Source organism: Dermochelys coriacea, chromosome 1, assembly GCF_009764565.3.
Source record: "Dermochelys coriacea isolate rDerCor1 chromosome 1, rDerCor1.pri.v4, whole genome shotgun sequence".
In the NCBI taxonomy this organism is placed as follows: domain Eukaryota; kingdom Metazoa; phylum Chordata; order Testudines; family Dermochelyidae; genus Dermochelys; species Dermochelys coriacea.
In genome coordinates this window covers 336052957-336075182 of record NC_050068.2, presented here as the reverse complement: position 1 = coordinate 336075182, position 22226 = coordinate 336052957, and the positions used below count along the sequence as shown (strand labels likewise).

General features: G+C 41.8%; 1 protein-coding gene across 8 annotated transcripts in view; it reads left to right on the top strand.

Annotated features, from left to right (window-relative positions):
* SEMA3D (semaphorin 3D) overlaps positions 1–22226 on the top strand; it is a 201093-nt gene that overhangs the window by 112998 nt on the left and 65869 nt on the right. For all 8 annotated transcript variants that reach the window (XM_038384707.2, XM_038385302.2, XM_038385484.2 and 5 more), the window contains 4 exons: positions 119–238; positions 9086–9179; positions 13161–13289; positions 20500–20642. In XM_038384707.2, the coding sequence (XP_038240635.1) occupies positions 119–238; positions 9086–9179; positions 13161–13289; positions 20500–20642 (486 nt within the window). The remainder of the gene's footprint in view (positions 1–118; positions 239–9085; positions 9180–13160; positions 13290–20499; positions 20643–22226) is intronic.

Sequence of the window (22226 nt, the reverse complement as noted above, 5' to 3'; positions counted from 1 at the left end):
ATGTTAGCACAGCTATTGCTTAAAGAAATGTAGATGTGAGAGCAAAAATAAATAAGTCACCAAATATTGCTGTGTGAATAGTTGTAAAGTATTAACTTTTCCTCCATTTTCCCAATAGACAGAATGTGCAAATTTTATCAGGGTTCTTCAACCCTACAACCGGACCCATGTTTATGTCTGCGGCACAGGGGCCTTCCATCCTATCTGTGGATACATTGAACCTGGAATACACAAAGAGGTAATTTAATCCCCCCACCAATGGTGCATGACAAGAAATGGCTCTAACCTTGCTTAGCATCCATCATTTATTTTAAAATACAGAGTGAGTTATATAAAAAATGAACTGACAGCAGTTTGTATAAATATCAGGGTTATGGTGCATTTTACAGGTCATGTAAGAACTCATGTTCTCACATTTGATGTGTGCATATTGCACTTGAACAAAGCTCCTTTCCAATAAGAATTAATATACAAAGGTCTTTAGAGTGACACTTTCAAATGATTAATTATGTGAAGAGCACATTTAACCCAGATGTCTTGTTTTCTAGCAAATCCTTTTCCTGCTTATTTATTCCTGTTTCTCTTTCTCTGCTTTCTGGTCAGCATTGTGACACTCTGCTTCTACCAGGGAAAGTAGCAACTTCTAAATCCACTGTCACTATCACTCCATGGGCCAGCTACCCGTGGGAATGGAAGTTCCCAGGTGCTTTGGGACTGTCTAAACCACTATGGATTGCTTAGTCCATTCACCATGTAGGGTGAAAGCTTTCAGTCCCCAGGCCTGGCCTTACATCAACCCATTCCCAGTGGAAATAACACATTTTCCATTGCACGGGTGGGGGGCTGTGAATTGAACAGAAAGCAGAAAGGGGACCTGTGGGGTGGCTCTTTGCTGATGAGGGTAAGAAAGTTATGGGAATGAAGATGACAGGACTGATTGCCACTCATGATCAAAATGACAGCTGGGGAGAGCAATAGGCTGAATCTCAGATTCCTTCTCCAAATCTGATAGCAGTCAGTGCTGAGAGCAGCTGCACAGCCTTGCCCCACCCATTCTTAGAACACACAGCAGAGTCCTTTCACATGCGTATTACTCCTGGCTGTGATTTCACCCTGAAGGACTTGTCAACTGAACCTATGCTTCCCAAAAGCTAACATAATGTTGGCTTGCTCTGTAAAATATAATGTAAGCATGCCAAAAGGCCAAAGTATGCGGTAACACCAGATACCTGCAATTCTTTTGAGGCACAGCACCAAGGCCAGATATTTCCTGCCAGGTAAGAGGTGCAAAGAGTCCCATAAAACTTTTAAAAACAAGGTAGCTGAAAAGAGGGTTTAGGGACCTGAGGCAAACTCACAGCCCAAGGGGAGGGAAACTAAGCCACTTTTGCAAGCCCCTGATCCTAGCATGATCTGGAGCCTGGAGATCTGTCTGTCTCCAGGCAGTCTCCTAATTCTGTCCAACCCTGCCCTTGACAAGCCCCTTCTGCTGGCATGCATCCTATACCAGGGCTTGTGTGGAGGTTCTCAGAAGGCTGTCTTCATCAGTACCTGCACTAAGGGAATCCACCCCGCTGAAATGGGACTAATAGGGCCTCTTTATGTCATTCCAGCCCTTTACCTGGTGTAAAGGCACCAGAGCAGTATCTGCTTGGGATGGAGCAGGAGGATTCAAGGAGATTTTCCCTCCTCCCCTTGCACAGAGCACAGACAAAGTATTGGTTCTTGTGGACAAGCTCGGTTCAGACTGATACCAGCACTTTTGCCTTCACAAGCTCTACCCCCAGCTCCACCAGCCTGCAAAATTGTCCCCTTCCATGTGTCTGTACATGCTGCACCTTGTAAATTGGTATAACAAACTCACGCTCTTCCTAGTGACAACAGTGGCAATGTGCCAAACTCACACTACAGGGTATAATCCAGCCACTAAATGACAGGTCTGGAAGAAATTTCCCGTATGGACAGATGATTCCATAATTGTTCATTAGAGGGATTTATTTTCCCCTTCCCCTAAAGCAGCTAGTGCTGGGCAAGGTTGGAAATAGACCATTTGACTGGACCGACTACTAGCCTGATCCATTAGGACAAGTCCAATGTCCCTTTGTGTTTGAGGGTGGAAGAGGCCTATGTTTTTCATGGGTTCAAAGAATTCACTTTTTTCAAAGGCCTCTTACCTAAGATTCAAAAGAGAAATTAGCACATTCTCGTGCTTCTGAAATAAAAGAAAAGCAGCTCTGTAATAAACGGTGCTTCTCTTGTCATAGCTGGTGGAACAGAATTCTTGGACTGGCTATATGCAACTTTTCTCTCTCATGTTCCCCTCTCCTCCCACCCCCCTGCTTGCCCTCTCCATCCCTAAGGAGTGCTCATTTCTCCCATTACCACCCAAAGCCTCACATGAGAGTATCTCTTGCCTGCAGCCTGGTTTAATCAAGTGCAATGTAGCGGTGAACGGCATGAGGCACTCATTCCCTTTCCACATGCGGCACTTATCTAACAGGCTAAATCCATTGCTTCCTCAGCATCTCACTTAACTCCTGAGAAGTAAGAGGTCAGAAGCCAGATGCTGCTAGCCCTTACTCTCCCTGCAAACCTATTGATTTGACTGTGGTTGCATGGGTCTTGTACTTTGCAAATTTTGTCCTCTGACACTCTGAACTGAATTCAGGTTTCTTGCATAGTAACACAGCATTGCCACTGACCCAGATTCTTTTTTGATTTTTAAAAGTCTAGATTATAATTGTGTGTGTCTTGTAATGAACAAATTCAATCTGACACTGTTGGATTCTAGGCACTAATTTGCTGTTGGGAAAGCAAAGGCTCAAGATAGTCCTCCTTTCTGTAATGAGCTTTTGAAATCTGCCAATGTACTGACAACCTTTGAAATCTGCCCGTGTGTCTGCCAACCTTCTGATGCCAGTGCTCTGAAAACAGATGAGTCAGAACAGGTCAGGTGACTTTAAGCCACAGCACATACTGTTTTGGAAACATTATAAAATCTGCCAAGGCGTCACACAGTTGAATTTAAGGAGATTAAAATCCCAATCTTGTTATGATTGAAGTCAAAGCCAAAACTTCTCCTGAAGGCCAGGTGAACAGGACTGGGCTCAGTTTGTGTGTTTTGCCACAGCCTTCAAAACAGTGTTAAAAGTATTGCCCGGGTTGTGTGTTAATCACCTGTACTCTGTACTGGTTACCTGTTGATTTCTGGGTGAAGTTTGAGCTATTTGGTTTTGATGTGTAAGACTCTAAGTGACTTGGGTCCTAGTTAATTTAGAGAGCACCCCCTCCATATTTGATACTGCTGTAGTTGTGATCTTGCGAGGGGCTCAGACAAACAGCCACCTCATTGAAATGGGAGTGGGATTGGAGCAGGCCAGTGATCTTTAGCCTTAGAACTAATTTTCCCCATTAGTATGCCTCAGCTCACATTGGTGACCTTCTGAGAACACTGCAAAGTTTACCTGTGTCCCAGGTGGCATTATTTGAGGGAATGAGGTGAATGGATGGGGTGGAATATGTCCCACTACTGGGAAGGATTTGATTCTTTGCAGGGAGCTTAGTTATTAAATATTCCGCAGATATGTTTTTGGTGCTGTGTTTTTATATTTTGTCATGAGCCTAGAGAATTTATGGATGACATAACAGGAAAAATAAAAATTCCGGCCCTCTGGTTACCTAAATGAAAACTTAGGTCATGTCTACGCTACAAAATTATGTTGACCTCAGTTACATTGGCATACATTCACCACAGTTATTACATCGCTTGTGCATGTGTACACTTTGCTCCTTGTGTTGGCCGAGTGTGTCCTCACCAGGAGTGCTTGTATCAGTGCAGAGAGCAACGCACCATGGGTAGGTATCCCACTGTGCAACTTGCCACCATCCAGCACAGGGTGTTTTGGGAAGTTTTTGCAATGTCTGATGGGGCCGAAACTAGTCACCCAGTGGTGACTAGGAGCCTGGGGGTTCAACTTCCCATAATGCAACATTATCCATCCCCTAATTTCATCTGCATCCCATAATATTTCACATCTTCTTTTCAAAATCCACAAACCCCACACATCCCTCCTTGATACCTGCTGTCTATGACAGAAACATGGAGTCTGCACAGTTCTGCACTGTTGTCATGAGCGTTGCAAGCATAGACAGCATGCTCCTGCAGTGTTTGCAGAGCTGCCAGAGGAGCTGTGGAGAACATGACAATTCCTTGGAGGCTAGATTGCTGTGGGGCATAGAAAGAACCAATTCAAGGTTGTTGATAGCGTTCGTAGAGCAGCCGGAGATGGTGGAGCACAGGTTCTGGGCCTGAGAAACAAGCACTGACTGGTGGGATCGCATTGTCCTGCAGGTTTGGCATGATGAGTAGTGGCTGCGGAGCTTTTGGATGCACAAAGCCGCATTTCTTGGATCTGTGCGCTGAACTTGCCCCAGCCGTCCAATGCAGGGACACCAAAATAAGAGCAGCACTGACAGTGGAGAAATGAGTGATGATTCACAGTGTGGAAACTTGCAGTGACAGATTGCTGCCTGTCAGTCAGGAATCAATTTGGAGTTGGGAAATCCACTGCAGGGACCATTGGCATGCAAGTGTGCAGGGCTATTAATCATCTCCTGCTATACAGGACTGTGACTTGGCAATGTGGAGGACATAGTGGCTGGTTTTGCAGCAGCAGGGTTCCTGAACTGCGGTGTGGCAAGAGATGGCTTGTGTATCGCTATTTTAGCATCAGATCACTTTGCCATAGAGTACATCCACAGAAAGGGCTACTTTTCTATGGTAATGCAAAATCTGGTAAATCACTGGTGATGCTTTATTGACATCAGTGTGGGCTGGTTAGAGAAGGTACATGATGCTCGCATCTTTAAGAAGATGAACAGTTCAATAAACTGCAAGCAGGGACTTTCTTTCCCAACTGGCAGATTACCCCTGTTGCTCCCATGGGTCATGAAGCTATACACCGGCCACATCGACAGCATCAAGGAGCACTTCAACTACAGCCTCAGCAGGTGCAGAATGGCAGCTGAGTGTGCCTTTGGTCGTTTGAAGGATCGTTTACTAGCATTGTTTACTTACAAGATTGGACCTCAGTGAGAAAAATACCCCAATGGTTATAGCAGCCTGCTGTGTCCTGCATAATATCTGTGAAGCAAAAGGAGAAAGCTGTTCCACCTCCACCCCAGTGGAAACCTGTCTTCTGAATTTGAACATTAAGATACAGTACAGAGCTACACGCTCAGGGCGGCTTTGAAAGACCATTATAATAGTGAGCCAGAGTAGTAAGTGTTGCTATAGTGTATTCTACCTGGCCTTGCTCTTTTGCAGGCCGATATGAATCTTGTAGTGATTAGAACATTGTCAATACACCTATTAATATTGTCTGTGAATGGTGTTACAGATTCTGCAACAGTGAATAACAGGAAAGTGGTGGGTGTCAGATCTGCTCAGCACCAGCCAGCATATGTTGTGAACTAATAAAGATGAATTTTATTCCAAAAATAGAATTTTATTCTGTTACATGAACCAGGCAATTAAAAGAAAACATCTCAAACTTAATACATTAAGGGAACAGAATTTATGAAGGGGAAAGAACGCTCCATTTCAGGTACACTTACACCAACGCTGTTATAGCCCTTCTCTGGTATCCCCCAAGTAATCTGTTTCTAGATGTCCACATTTCTATGGCTAGATCAGAGCTGTCCCTACACAACCTCTTCTCCCCATACGAGATTGAATGCCGCCCATTTACTCCAGGCAGGAACGCGTCTGCAGCATGTAGCCAGCCTGGTCAGCTAGGCAGCTGCACACAACAGTGGAGAATTGCTAGGTGTGCTCACCAAGCCAGGCAACCAGGAAAAGGAATTTCAAAAATTCACAGGGCTTTAAAGAAGAGGGGCAGTTTCCCATCTCCCTGATCCCCTGGGCAGTGAAGTTTACAACGGTGACCAGAGTGATCAGTATGGAACAATGTGGGACAGCTCCTGGAGACCAGTAATAGTCGATTTAAGCAACACGGTGTCTCCACTGACACTGTGGGTATGTCTACACAGCAACTAGATACCTGTGGCTGGATCTACGTGGGCTCCCGGGGTTTGGGCTGTGGGGCTGTTTCACTGCAGCGTAGACTTTCAGGCTCAGGCTGCATCCCAAGCTCTAGGACTTTCCCACCTTGCAGGGTCCTAGAGCTTAGACTCCAAGCTGAGCCCAGAAGTCTACACAGCAATGAAACATCCCCTTAGCCCAAGCCTCACAAACCAGAGTCACCTGGCACAGGCTAGCTGTGGGTTTTTCTTTGCTGTGTAGACATACTTTGTGTTGATCTAACTACATCAACTGTGACTCTACCCTGCTCTGGGAGGTGGTGTTTTTATTAAGTCAGCATAGTGGGACACATACATCGACGGGAGTCAAATTAAGTGAAGACATCTATAGCTAGGTCAACATAAGCTGCCTTGTATTGACCTAACCATGTAGTGTAGATTATTGGTGGATTTAAGTTGTTAAGGAGTCTTGTTGTACATGGCCCTCTGTGGGTGTGTAAGTAGCCTGCCATGTACAACAGGACTCCTTAACAACTTAAATCCACCAATAATCTACACTACATGGTTAGGTCAATACAAGGCAGCTTACGTTGACCTAGCTGTAGACGTCTTCACTTAATTTGACTCCCGTCGATTGACTTCAATGGGAGTACTCACATGAATAAAGTTAAGCATGCATGTGAGTGTTTGCAGCATCACTGACTAAAATTGGTATTTTTATTGAAACTTTTCCCTTAGTGGCATAACATCTTTGTCACTTTAGCACTGAAGGGATTTTGTTTTAACAATGAAAAACTATATAGACCTTCACTACATTAACAAAGGGTTTGGTTTTTTCCCCCCATACATACTGTCCAAAAATAGGAGCCTAAAGTTAGGCTTTAAACCCTGTGACAAAGCGGGACTCAACACTGCAGCGCCTCCTGCTGGTCATACTCTGAATTAACCCTCGGCCGTTCCAGTCCACTTTCAGTTAGTAGTGTCACGCCTGCCGTCGCTCCTGTCTTCACTCTTCGGACTTTCACTCCTCGGACCACAGTGTCCTCTTCTGGGCACAGGCCTCCAGCTCTGCCCCCACTCCAGGGGAACCGGCTGTCTCTATTCCTGCCACTTGCCTCACCAGCCAACTGCAGTCCAATATCCAGCTCCTCACCTGAGGGGCAAACTGTAGTCTGGATATCGACCACTCTCCTCATTGGCAAGTGTGGAGGACCCAAGCCCACCGCTACTCTGGGTCCCAACCCAGGGACCCTATAGCCAGCAGCCACCTACTGCCCCCCTCCAACCTGCTGCCTATTTTCCCTGGGCCACTTCTGCCATAGCCCTAGTACCCTCTCAGCCCATGAAGCAAGGCCCCAGCCTGGCAGTAGTCCGCCAGCAGCTCACCCTTGCACTCTGCTGCCCCTGCCCAGCACTGCTCTATCTCTGTCACTTCTTCAGGCAGCCAGTCCTCCTCCCTTGCCTTCCAGGGAGAGATTGCCTTCTGCACTGCTGAGCATCCCTTTATATATGGCCCTCACTGCCCCTGATTGGCTGCTCCAGCAAGCATTCCCCCTATTGGTGGGCTCAGTGAGCCCTTTCCTGATTAATGGGTTCTGCGCAGCCTCCCTGGTGCTGCTTTTAACCACTTCTTCTCCCTGGGAGGGGCAGCCAGCGCACCACAAGCCCATATTTAGACAATTAAGGGTTGGATTTTCAAAAGCAACTAAATGATTAAAAAGCACAGGGTCCCACTGACTTCAGATTGCAAACCATGTTGGAAGAATGTAATATGGTTGAAGCATTTCAGCTTTCTTGACTTTTGGCAGTTCAATGTAATGGAATATAGTGGTGGTTGCAAATACAGCCCAGACTATTTGCTGATCAATTTTGTATTTCAGTTTGTGATTTTCTCACAATAAGGATATTAGGGTGTGTCCCCACAGGAAAGTTATACCAGTGGAAACTAAAGTGTTAATTTAAACCACTCTAATTATAGTGATATAAGTCCCTGTGTGGATACTCTTATTTTGGTATGAGTGCCTTTTTTTTTTCCGTTTAGCATATGTTGCTTTGGAAGGGGTTTAAACTAACCAAGAAAAGCCACTCTTACTCCAGAATAAGAATGTCCACGCTGCGAGTTATATTAGCATAACAATAGCGGTTAAATGTTAAAGGTATAATTATACTGATATAGTTGGTAAAACATTCCAAGGCTACACAAACCCATAGGGAGGTCCTGGATTTATGTGGCTTTTTTTTCTCTTCCAGCACAGACAAACATTTTAAGTGTGAAATTTCTTAGTGGAAAGAAAATCTCTGTAAAACTTGAAATTTTACTAAAAACAAGGAAGGAAACAAGTACCAAATAGCCACTTACGCAGTTAAAGACTATAAAATGAGCTGAAAGTAAAGGACTAGCAACATGGAAATACATAAAATAAGATTTAAATAAGAACCATTATTTGATATTTTTTAATTTAATTCATGATTTTTCTCCATCCTGCTTTATGCCTTGTGCCATTATCCAGCTCCTAGCCACTATGCAGGTGGAGATTGGAGCCAATGAGCCATGTTAGCAGCCCCAGCCTCAACAGCTTCCTTAAAGATGACAAGGGGAGAGCATATGCTGCACTCATTTAAAGAGTGGCTGAACTGTGTCTGCGGTGAGCACTGTTCAGGAGCCCCAAGAGAAATCCAGGTGGAAATAGCTAGAATCCCTCCCATTTGTCCACAGTCTCTCGGCACACTCTCCCCAACAAAGGCTTATGCCTTTAAGGCACATCCAGCCTTTAATCTGGAAGGATAGCATTGAACAATGAATCTATTTTCAGATCAGTTTATTTTTATTAGATTCATTGCTATTAAATGACTGTGATGCGTTCAAATGATGAACATAAAATCCAGATACAAAGCAGATCTATAAAACTAGACATAAAGGCCAGATGTGTGAGAGATACACAGTGTAATACGCCATTACTTTATATATGAGAGGAGCAATATGTCTGAGACTTAGTCGCTCTTTGCATTGACACCAGGTTAATGAATTTGCATTTATTCTCAGGAAATAGTATTCAGACTGGACACTCAGAACCTGGAGTCTGGCAGGTTGAAATGTCCTTTTGATCCTCATCAGCCATTTGCTTCCGTAATGACAGGTAAGATGTCAACATCACGGACATTTCTTCCTTGCATGTTCATCACAGTCTTATTTAACTAACAACAACAGGGCCAGATCCTCAGCCAGTGCAAATCTGTCGAGCTCCATTGACTTTGATGATACTATGCCAACTTCTACTAGCTGAGGACGTGGCCCAACAGCATCCTTCGCTTTGCATATGCTAAAAAAAAATGAATGTGATAAAGCTAAAGGGGAATTATGAGAGCCAATAAATGGAAAAGCTGCCAGTTTAGAAACAAGATGGTGTCATCTTTACCCAGTCATTTCTGCTTTAAAAAAATCTGTATACAGTATTTCATATGATTCGGAGGTTCTGTGACAATTATCAATATTGTCAGCCCTTTGAAGTCAGCGGACATACATGAAGTCATCTGCAAAAATCCATTTTGAGGTTTCTAATTATTTGAGTAGCCACTTCAGAGGCACTGATTCTAAGAGCAATTTTCCTCTTGCCTGTACTTCCATGCTGTGTGGTCTGACATTTGGTGTCATGGAATGTCAGCCTGACCTCCGTATTTCAAACCACTGTAAAAAAGCTACTTTTGTCATGGTTTGATTCAGAGCTTTGGACAATTTTCATTTAACTTGTCCATCAAGTGTATGAATACGAGACAAGAGTGAAGCACCATGACCTTTTCATTTATAGCAAAAGAGGAGTGGTGATAGTACTTTGAAGTATCAGACACTTGGGGTTATAAAAAGAATATGACTAATGTTCAGCCTTTTATTCTACAATAATAAGATTGATGATTTGTGATCTTGACCCAGCTGAAGGGCCAGTACTTCTTTTATTAAAAACAATAGATTAAAACCAGAGGGTTACCATTCTCAGGAACCCCTAGCCCTTTTTAATGGCTGTGAAGTCTGTTTCTAAAAAGGGATTCTAAAAACTTCTACTGTTCTCTTTTTCTAATGTGACAGAACACTCTGATTTATTATAGAACTGTTTGTTAATTTCAGTAGCATTAAAATACTTTTGAGTTCTCTGTTAAGTCTTGTGCTTTGAAGAAGAGGGCATGTTTCAATTTATTAAAACATAACATTTAGAACATAAGAACTCCCATGCTGGACCAAAATAGTGACCCCTTTAGTTCAGTATCCCATCCCTGACAGGGACCAACGCCAAATGCTTCAAGAGAAGGTACAGAAATCACCTGCCCTTGGGAGAAATTTCTTCGTAATGCATCAGTTAATTTATGCCCTGAAACATAAGGGAGGCAGTTTGGCCTAGTGGCTTGGGCACTGGACCAAGATTGGGCATTGGAGTGGGACGCACTGCTTCCAGGTTCCTTGTGGCTGGAAGTTGCAGCTATGCAAAATCAGACTGGAAATGAGGTGTACATTTTTTAATAGTGGTGGATAATTAGCACACTTTACCAAGTATTGTGGTGGCTTCTTCATCACTGACAATTTTTAAATCAAGAGTAGATATTTTTCTAAAAGAGATGCCCTAGTTCAAACCTGAATTATTTGGGGGAAGTTCTATGGCTTATGTTATGTAGGAATTCAGATGAAACATGGTTTTAGAGTCTATGAAAAGAGACCTCCATTCAATTTCTGGCTCTTCCCAGGCATGCTGGGTGACCTTGGACAAGTCATGACCCTACTCTGTGCCTCATTTCCCCCATATTTAAATTGGGATAATGATACTGACCTCCTTTGTAAAGTGTTTTGAGATCTAAAGATGTGAAACACTTAACAAGAGCTAGGAATTCTATCCTTTTATAAATAGTTTTATATTTTAATGTAATTGAGAATGCTCTCATTCTCCTTATAAATGTCTCCTTTTTTTTGAATATTGCAAAATATTTGGCGTCAATATCTTGTGGCAGTAAGTTCTGCAGGTTAGCTATACATTATGTTAAAAAACTAGTCCCATTGGCTAAAACATACAGGGGCAGATTGAGTGCATTTGTTGTTGTCTATTTTAGGACATAATCTTAAAAGGCTATGTGTCTGATTCTACAAATACCTCCTTTCATGAGTAGTTGCGAGTGTATTACAAAAAGCTTTGAATATCTGTCTACCCTACATAGGCATTTTTATACTATTATATAGTTGCTCAAAGCTTTTTAATGCATTTATTATTAATAACATTGTTTAGCATCCATCTCTTTTTAAAAATTCCTGTCTACCAAAGCCTTTATAGGAAACAACAGGAACTTGGAATGCAGGATACCAAAGAATAAGTTAAGTGCTGAAAGCTCCTTGTCAACAGAGGTTAAGTGAGGATGGGCATTTTGTTTGAGTCTTTCAAATGTATCAATCATTGAAAGCCTGTCAGCTAGCAAGCACTAATTATATCATCCATTCCTCATTTTGACATTTACCTTTCAGAATGTGCTATTGTCACTGCACAAAGGAGACATGCTGTCTGAAAGATGTATTTTAAAATATTGTTAGGGAGGCTTACTTAGATAATATTAATACTGATAAAATATTTTGATATTATGATGATATATAATGATAATATGTTTGGTTCATATTTATTGGTGGGGGGCTTAGCTCTTATTTTTTAAAATGTGTTTTTCTCTTTACAGAAGAAAATTCACATCAGTATTGTATAATATTAAAAATGCAGTTACTTTCAGCTTTGCATTTATCTGCACAGAGATCACATAAAATGTTTTCACCCATGTCAGAATTTGAGTAAAGGGGCCTTTTATATGTGGTTTATGATTGCTGTTCAATTTGAAGTTCATCCATTCATGTATGGATTACATGCATCATCATAGTTCTGTTGTTTCTTCTTATGGAAGAAATATGTCATCATATGCAAATTTGTTATAAAAATCGTTGTTAAATCTAGCTTCTTATTTTGCAAGAATTATAGAGATATTGTGGAATGCACTGTGCAATGGAAAACTTGTGCAGCAAGGTCTTTTTTTGGCTTCTTTTCACAAAAGAGCTATACTCTGAAGACAAAGAGCAAACATTGTTCTGGTCTTCTGTGCTCCTTTAATTTTGTGCAGTGCTGAGATGCCATGAAGATAGTCACATATGCTCTAGGAATTATTTTTGGGAAATTCTATGGCCTGTGTAATACAGGAGGTTGGACTATTCAAGAGTAGGCAACCTATGGCACGCGTGCCAAAGGCGGCATGTGAGCTGATTTTCAGTGGCACCTCACGCTGCCTGGGTCCTAGCCACTGGTCCAGGAGGCTCTGCATTTTAATTTAATTGTAAATGAAGCTCCTTAAACATTTTAAAAACCTTATTTAGTTTACACACAACAATAGTTTAGTTATATATTAAAGACTTATAGAAAGAGACCATCTAAAAATGTTAAAATGTATTACTGGCACGCGAAACCTTAAATTAGAGTGAATAAATGAAGACTCGGCACACCACTTCTGAAAGCTTGCCGACCCCTGGACTATATGATCACAATGGTCCCTTCAGGCCTTGGATTCTAAGAACAATACAGAAACCTAAGCAGAGGAATAAACTTGTAACTGCAATTGCAACTGGCACAGTGCAATGCATGGAAACGATCTGGGACTTCCATTATGCTTAACTCCGGTTTTGCTGTGAGGCAAATCATCATCACCTAACCCAGGCAAAGACGCTCATTTACTTTAACGTGATCAGGATTAGGCCCTGTATCAGAATTCGTCATTATCAGTTTGCGGCATATGAAACACTAATCTGTATTAAATTATTTACTTAGCATTTGGGAGCCTTTGAAAAGTCTTCTTAAGTTTCATTGAAAGTAATGGGATTTAGGCTCTTCAGTGCCTAAGTCACTTTTGATAATGGTACCTGGGATCCAAAGTCACTGAGGCATATTTGAAAATGTTATCCTTTATGTTACATTACAGAATCAAAGACTTGGATTTAAAAGAAAAGAATGGTGTAACATATGTATACTTTATTAATGTAACAACACAGGAATAAAATAAACTATATATACACCACGGTCTTGAAGAAAGCCTCACTATTTCTTTCTCATTTACAGATGAGTACCTCTATGCTGGAACAGCTTCTGATTTCCTTGGCAAAGATACAGCTTTAACACGTTCTCTGGGCCCTTCTGATGACCACCATTATATCAGAACTGACATTTCCGAACATTACTGGCTTAACGGTAGGGCACTTAACATACGTAGCTGTTGACTGCATTGTCTCTGCTTTTTTGAAAGTTCAGAGGTCCATTTTATTTAAACACGTGTGTATATATATATAACGAGCATAAATAAAGTTGCATCGTTGGTTATTTCCATCCACAGTCTTTTAAAAGTAGAACGGAGAAAGTGCTGGAGAAATGTACCAGAGGGGAAAATACTGTAATGGAAGGGATTTGAAGTACAAGACCTAAGAGTTCTTTCCATCTCTAATCTATGAGTCTATATATAGCACAGTAGTTGGAAATAATTTCATGGCATAAGTGCTTCTAGTTTTTCAGTGTTGTTGGAATAATATTTTTTTTCACCAAACAGTTGCAATCATTTATTAAAAACTGCTTCCTACAGCGCTCTGAAATGTCAGACTAGAAATTCCATCTATTAGGTAGGAGGTTTTCCCTCTCCCCCCCCCAGGCAAAAAATACCCCTGTGCTACTTCCCACTATGAATGCTTTAAAACTGCTTCTTAACAGTAACAGACTGCTGTTTCTTGCCCATTTAAAAACATTTTTAAAGTAATAAACCCTGTAAAAAACTGGCCATATTTCCCAGCCATCCTCAAACCACACACAGAGTGGCACAGAAAACTTCACCCACAATCCTAATGCCTTTCAATTAGGAGATGTGAAAGTGTCCCCTTTCAGTCATCAGTTATCTTTAAAAATGTGACAACGCTGGCCCCTGATGCAGCATAACCATGTGGCTATTATGGGTGAATTGTAAAGCCAGAGCCTCCTGACCGCAAGGGTAAATTGACTTCTCCACAGTTTCCTCTGAAAGGGATCATTGTGCCTGTTAACCCTTTGACAAGAATATACTCTATTTTCTTTCACTCCTCTCTCTCCTCCCACGCAGATGCCTCACCTTTCTGTCCAGTTGTGCCCATTCCCCGTCTCAGTGTCTTTCCTGTGTAAAAAAGCCATATATATAACTACTAAAATATCCTTAGCCTTCCCCAGGCTGTAAAAGTGGGATCTTTCCAAACAGGTGGAGAATCTCATCTCCCTTAGGCCTTGCTGAGCTCCCTCTCCGCTGTCTCCTGCTTTTCTCCCTTGGCTGCCTCTGTACCAGTTCTGTCCCACCTCTCTTGCTGCGTGCCACCCCGCCAGCTGCTACACTTCCTGAGGGAGAGGGCAGGCCTGGCAGTGAAGGCAGGCAGGGCATATTCAGTTTGCTGTCCAGAGCAGGAGAGGGTTCCTAGAAAGTGAGGCAGGCCAGCTTAGGCCAGGATTGGCTCCTTTCAGGAGTTTTGATGCAGCCTGCCCCCTCACCAGCCATCTTAGAACCCTGGACATTGACCGGTACTTATGGCATAAAAATCCTTAGGATTAGCCAGTTTCCTAAGAGGTAAAGTATTCTCATAGAAAAGATTTAATGTTGTTGTGTGCTGATGAATTTAGTTGTTACAGTTCTAGCAGAACTCTTGGTATGCATGGCACAGGCATATTAGAAGGTTCCATTTCTTGTCCAAAAGAACTGAGACCCCAATCCCTAAAAGTCTTTAAGCACCAATTAATGGGAATTAGACGCCTCAATACCTTTGGTGTTCTGTGCCTTACAACCTAACAGTCCAACCCTGCAAACACTTACCTACACCATTAATTTTCACTTGGGCTGTTCAATGGCATCAATAAATTACCTCTGCATGTGTGGTTAGGATTGGGCCCTAAACAGGCAAGAGAACAGTAACTGGGTGCAACATAAAGTGAAGAGTTTTGTATGTGTTTTAGTTCTGAGGGTTTTGGTTTGGCTTTTTAGACTAGGTTTTTTTTAAATTTATTTTGTTTTCCCTAAGAGGTAATGTATTTGTGAGAACGTTGTAAGGACAGTGTGTGTTATATGAATATGGCTGAGTTTTAAAAACAACTTAGTATGTTAGCCTGTGGCAAGGAAACTATCTCATACCATGTAAATAATGAAGCCCCCACCATCTTTGTCAGGTTTTTGCTCTCTTTCCAGGCATATTTAAGGACCACGATTATAGTATGTCTGAAACTTGACACAGATAATCCATGCATTGTTCTACACTGAAATAAATAGAAACTAGCAGTTTTTAATGTTTTTAAAAGATTCTTTTAAGGCTGAGGAAATTCTAAATATTGTGATAATTTTTTGCACTAAGTACTGTAACATAATACTCAGTGCATCAGATTTTGGTGCTAAGAAAATATTTACTTGATTCTAGGTTTAAAATCACTCCAGAACCTAAATTCACTATCCATATGTTAGACCTCCAGGAATGGTTGTACATATTTAAGTAATTGAATAATTAGCAATAAATTACTTGCAGGGGTGACTCATAGTTTACTTAGGATAAGTGAAATATGTATGGCTTGGGGGGTTTTTTGAGTGCAGAGGGGCTTGTGCTATAATGCACATTGGCATTTTAAGTTTTAATTTTTTAGTAAAAGGTTTCTGGAAGCAGTATTTTTCCTTCCTGTGGAGGGAAAAAACAATGCAGAAGGCAAAGATTTGTGGGACATCATTAGGTCCTATGCAGTGCATTGCCTTCACATCCTACTTTTGACTGCATTAATAGCAGCCTTTCAGAAGTGGTGAGATGAATAAACCTTCAAAGAGATTCACACCCACTGGGACTTTTACTCCTGCACAGAGTCCCACTGAAGTCCGGAACAGATTTACCATGAAACCAACCATGCAGCGACACTGGGCCCCCAATGACAGGGGGGCCCCCAAAATCTCATCTGACAACCTGCCCCTGAGTCCCAGCCGGCAGCACAGCAGGGCTTAGGCAGGCATGGTGGCCCCACGTCTTTGTATGCTCCTGGCTGGGGGAGGCGGCTCCGCACACTGCTCCTGCCCAGGCTGCACACGGAGACCCGCTGTCCCCTTACCCCCAAGGTGTGCGCAGAGGTGTGCCATCCCCAGGGCTAAGGCAGCTTCCTGCTCTCTCTGCCTCCCTCCCTGCGTGCCGCGTTGCTCCCAGAAGCTGCCGGCATGTCCCTGTGGCCCCTGGTGCGGGGGGTGTTTCCATGCGCTGACCCCACCATGAGAGCCGACTCCACAGCTCCTGTTGGCCAGGAACTGCAGCCAATGGGAGCTGCAGGAGCGGAGCCTGTGGGGACAGCGCCTAAGGCAGCAGTGTGTGGAGACCCTCTGCCGCCCCCCGCCTAGGGGCCGCTGCCACAGGGGTTTGTGTGCCGATCGCTTTGGGAGCTCCGCCACCTGAGGTAAGCACCGCCCCCCTTGCCCGCCTCCCACACTCCAACCCCCTGCCCCAGCCCAGAGCCCGCACTCCGCACCCAAACTTCCTACCAGAGCCTGAACCCTCACCCCCCCCACACACCCAACCCCCCTGCCCCATCCCAGAGCCCGCACCCAGCCTCCCTCCCAGAGCCCAACCCCTCACTCCCTCCTGCACTCAACCCCCTGCCCCAATCAAGGTACCTCATTTTATTTTCATTTACTTCTCATTACTTATATAGGAAGAGGATGAAGAAAAAAAAGAATGAAAAACGGGCGTGGGGGGGAGAGATAAAAGAAAATGTTCTTTTTCTTGGCTGGGTCCCAAGGGGGGCGGGGCTGAAAATGAAGCTGCGCACAGGGCCCCACTAACTCTAAATCTGCCACTGACTAAGTCAATGAGCATGTAGGTCTATTCTCAGGATTGGGTCTTAGATTGAAGCTTTGTGGATCTGTCTTGCCCGAGCCAAGCAGATTCTTGACTAGATTGGCAGTGAAAAGGATTGTATGAGAATTGAAGGGTCATATGGCAGCGTGCCTGAGCCATGCTGTCTTTGATCTGTCGACACACACATATAAACCAAGCAACTGCACATTCCTCCCACTTGTCCAGGAAACTAATGCCATTGTCAGAGTTAATGTCTCCCTGGATATCATTAACCTCCAGGAGTTTGTCCCACAATGTAGAACGCATGGGAAGCATGCATCACAGAGTGGCTGCCTCTATTCTATACCCATGCCCTCTAGAGGTCCAAAGTCATAGTGATGGTGCAACATGTCTTCCAGTAGCTCATGCTGGTTCGGATCTGTTCCCTTCACTTCCCAGCTTGCTGGGCCTTTCCCACTCCTTTGATTCCCTCTGCATCCGGGCTTCATGAGTCTTAATATGACTTACTCAGTTGAATAAACTTAATTGACCAAGCAATCGTATAATATTGGATTGGAGCATTGTTTAAAGTAGGTAATCAGATACAACACCAGGAATATAGACTGCGTTAGTGAACTTTCTATAATTTTATTGCTGCTCCCAGAAGGCCATTGGAGCAAATTACAAAAAGTTTATGCAATACCAGGATATACTGTATCATCTTTTACCAGGCTTTGCTCTCCATTTATCATCTCAGTGCCTTATTATTTGCTTATACACACCCCAACAAATTAAATCTTTACAATCTTTCTATTGAAATTAGTCAGATTTTTGAATGAAGACAGACAATATGATTGATAATATAAATGATTTAAAATGCACAATTATGCCATTTGTTTTCTTTACAAACCATACAAAAACCCATGTCCCAGCTGATTATAATTAGTTTTTCTATATAGTGTGAACAGGATACTAAAGATGAGAGGAAGATCTCACTTGTGGAAAAAAATAAATGTTTTTTTGTGTGTCATTGTCATAAATATAAAGGGAAGGGTAACCACCTTTCTGTATACAGTGCTATAAAATCACTCCTGGCCAGAGGCAAAGTCATTTTACCTGTAAAGGGTTAAGAAGCTCAGATAACCTGGCTAGCACCTGACCCAAAATGACCAATGAGGGGACAAGATACTTTCAAATCTGGAGGGTGGGGAAAGGCTTTTGTCCGTCTGTGTGATACCTTTTCCGGGAACAGATCAAGGATGCAAGCCCTCCAACTCCTGTAAAGTTAGTAAGTAATCTAGCTAGAAAATGCATTAGGTTTTCTTTGTTTTGACTTGTGAAATTCGCTGTGCTGTAGGAATATGTATTCCTGGTTTTGTGTCTTTTTGTAACTTAAGGTTTTGCTTAGAGGGATTATCTATGTTTTTAATCTGACTGTCTGTAAGATTATCTTCCATTCTGATTTTAGAGTTGTTCTCTTATCTTTTTTTTTTGTTCTTCTAATGAAGCTCTGATTTTTAAGAATCTGATTGGGTTTTTTGGGTCTTAAAAATCCAAGGTTGTTTTGTGCTCATCTTGTTTATTCTCAAGCCTTCCCAGGAAAGGGGGTGTAAGGGCATAGGGGGATATTTTGGGGAAATAGGAACACCAAGTGGTCCTTTCCCTGTTCTTTGTCTAAATCACTTGGTGGTGGCAGCATACTTTCAAGGACAAGGCAAAGTTTGTGCCTTGGGAAAGTTTTTAACCTAAGCTGGTAAAAATAAGCTTAGGGGGTCTCTCATGTGGGTCCCCACATCTGTACCCTAGACTTCAGAGTGGGGAGGGAACCCTGACAGTCATGGTCTGTTTATTACATTTATTTCTATGTCTTTGTCTGTGTATGATTACCTTTTCCAGTTTATTTGTTTGGATGTAACTTTCAACTTTAATGCTTTCAATTGTGAATTTAAGTCCTTAAGTATTGTATTACTTAAGTATTCCTGTTCCTTTATTTACTTTGTTTGAGATTGTTTTAAATCTGTCCCAGGAACTGATATGTGTGCATTTGTTTTGGGGTTCCATTTGGCAAGTAAACCAGTAAAATTATAATTAAAAAAATCAGAATTCAGAGTTTAGCTCTGTAGATGTGGATATTTAAAAAAATATGACGATAATAAGGATGTTGTCATGGTATTTTTCAGAATTTGCTATTTATTTATTTTTAACTAGCTCTATATGCTGAAAGCCACCTTGGAGCTTATTAATGCATTTATTAATGGCTAGGACTGGGATTTTCAAAAGAGCCTGAAAGGGGCTGAGTGGGAGCTGGGTGCCTAACTTCCTTAGGCTGATTTGAAAATCGTAGCCTAAATGATCTACACATCATTCCAATTTTACACTGACATGTAACTCCATGGAGTCACACCACTGTGAATCTGGAGTAATATGATGGTTATTCTGGCCCATACATTTGGCTCTCTGGCATTAATGTGCATACTAAGAATTTAAACAAACATATTTAAATACAGATCAATTAACTTCTTACAGAGGCAGAAGAAAATATCATTCCCTACAAACCACCAGTTCACTCCTCACTCACCCAAAATCTTCTAGTCCTCATTTTGCCCCTCTTTATGATGTTCCTTGCACTACACCCTGTGAGGATCAGAGATACTATGCTCTGTCTGACCAGCCTGGGAAATGAATTCCAGAGTCAAAGGCCTACTCCTGCTGACTTAGTCTGGTCACTGGCTCACTTCTTGTTGAGTGCAAAGGAAAGTTATCTTGAGTGCTCCCAGAGGATCTCAGTCATGGTGGCAGATCACAAGAACATCTTAAAGAAATTGCCCTAAATATTTTCCCCTCTATTTGTGTATTTGAATTTTGTTGCTTGTTGTTGCTACACTAGCTAAGGAGTCTGGCATTTTGTTACTTTCTGATTTGAGTGCACAAGCAAAGTGTAAATGCCAAGTTATTAAATCGTTGAAAATGAGACTGTAGAGCAGAACAGGGACATATGAACCAATTGTCTTGGCAAGACAACCTCAACACTGTTGACTTAGTCAGGCCATCCTAGCACATGTACTATTGTCTTAGTACAGCTGTTATTAATATCTGAGCTTGAGTCATGCAAACAAATTGAGGTTATATTGCTCCCTTGCATACTGTCTCTTGTAAACATTTGTGGTTTCCTACATCCCTGGACTACTACTAAGTGCTGCCATTTTTAAATTAAATAACTGTGTAACATAGTGTGTGATTTTGGAAAACCTGCTTAGCAGGAAACAGGGTAACACAAGCAGCAAATCAGCTGTATCATAGGTATGGGTTTTGGATGTAAAAACCTTGGCATTAACCCTGTAAACTCACAATGGCAGCCAATTATGCCAGTGCAGTGTTCTGCAACAGAATACATCCTGAAGAATAAAAGTTACCCAATTAGATATAAATACTTTTGGGGTCAATACAGTCTTATGGCCAGATTTCCCTCAGATGTGCTTATGATGACTCATTGATTTCACAGTGATCTGCTTCATGGACACACATGCAGAATCTTGGTCTCAAGTAGTAGGGATTTTTTAAAATACTTTAATAATTTGTTTTTGTTTTGGGGTTTTTTTTAGGAGCAAAATTTATTGGAACCTACCCCATCCCAGACACATACAATCCAGATGACGACAAAATCTATTTCTTTTTCCGAGAAATATCACAAGATAGCAGCACGTCTGACAAAGCGATTCTTTCCCGAGTTGGAAGAATTTGTAAGGTGAGAAATGTACATTCTTTTTTTTCTCTTTTTTTAAAAAAGGAAACTTTAATTTGTTTCTTTAAGAAATCTCAATTTTGTCCAGGAAGGAAATAACCTCACCCATATAACCATCTGAGTAATGTGCAATAACATGGATTACTAATGATGTCTAAAATTCACTTGCCTTAACTGCAAAATAGGCTTGATACTTAGTAAGTCATCATATTTTTGGAACCATAATATTTTCATAATCGATAATGATGCATCTAAATAGCAATTGATTAATCTTAAGCTACTCTATGGTGAGAACCTTTGTTTTGCTGTCTCGGTTAAGGCTAAATCCTAAGCATCTGCGCAAAGTCAGAGTACATGGGCCTTTTGTATGGGGTGTGCACTGGCTTAAGGGGAAAATAGAATCTCCGCTGAGGTGGGGAGCATCAGTGTATCACCCCCACAAGTATTACTAACAGTGTCTTTTCTCTTCTGTGTTTGCACCATGCCAGTCCTATGATTAGGGCCCCTAGATGCTACAATAAGAGAAATAATAAATAATAGTAATAACGACCCATAGCCTGCATTTCCTTTTCCCAGCCATTACTGTAATCCATAACATTGTAGAGATAGATGTTGTTACTGCAGATGCTCTGTGTTCCAAATGCAGTATTTTTGTGATCAGTTCCATGGATTTATGAAACTTTGGTAATGATTAGAAAAGCTGGGCTTTTTGAAAAAAGTATGGACCAGGTCATTAGAAATTGTGTTTTTGATTAAGTTTCCATGCAGTTGCCAAAGTCATGTTGGAAACATGAGGAACTCCAATGTCACACTGGAACTGTTTAGTTTCTTTATCATGTTTTGGAATAGTCTCAATGTCTGTATGTTATTACACTTTAAAAACATTATGCTTTGATTATGAAATGGCCCAAGTCTCAGCAAAAACCCTGTATGTAATAATCTCAGAGGTAAATCTACTGCATTTCTATGGTACAATTGTATAGCTTTCTTCATTTGCTGGTATTCTGTAGTGTGTTGCCTGATGCATTGGTTAGTACTACTGACAGTGGGCATTAAGTTCCTAAGAAGGACCCTTGAGGAAAAAAGCAATTAACTGCAAGACTTCTTGATTCAGAAAGAGAAATGAATAGGAAAAAATGAGCTAGAAAGACATGCACGCAGAGGAGAACAAAGAACTGGACACACGTGTGCGGATGCCTACCCAGAATTGTTCTTCTATCCATGAAGAGTCACAATTGAGACTTCATTGACCACTGGGTCTACAAATTTTCAGTCCTGGGTCAACAAATATTTGCAACAAACTGAGCAACCAGTTCACTGTAGCAGTTTGTGTTTAGCCAAACAAGAGAACGGGCAAGCTTTGGTTGGGTTTTTCACAGCAGTATGATTAATGAAACACTAACAAGGCAAACAAATATAATTGACTATTAGATGTGGCTTTTGCTGATTAGGAAAGTACTTAATGCATTAGGGGGAAAATGGTTAGATGGAATCTGCAAAGCCAAGGCACAGAGAGATTATATTAAACTAAGATGCATTAATAGTAGACCTCCAGCTTCTACTGAGAAAAAGGACAGATAAGATATC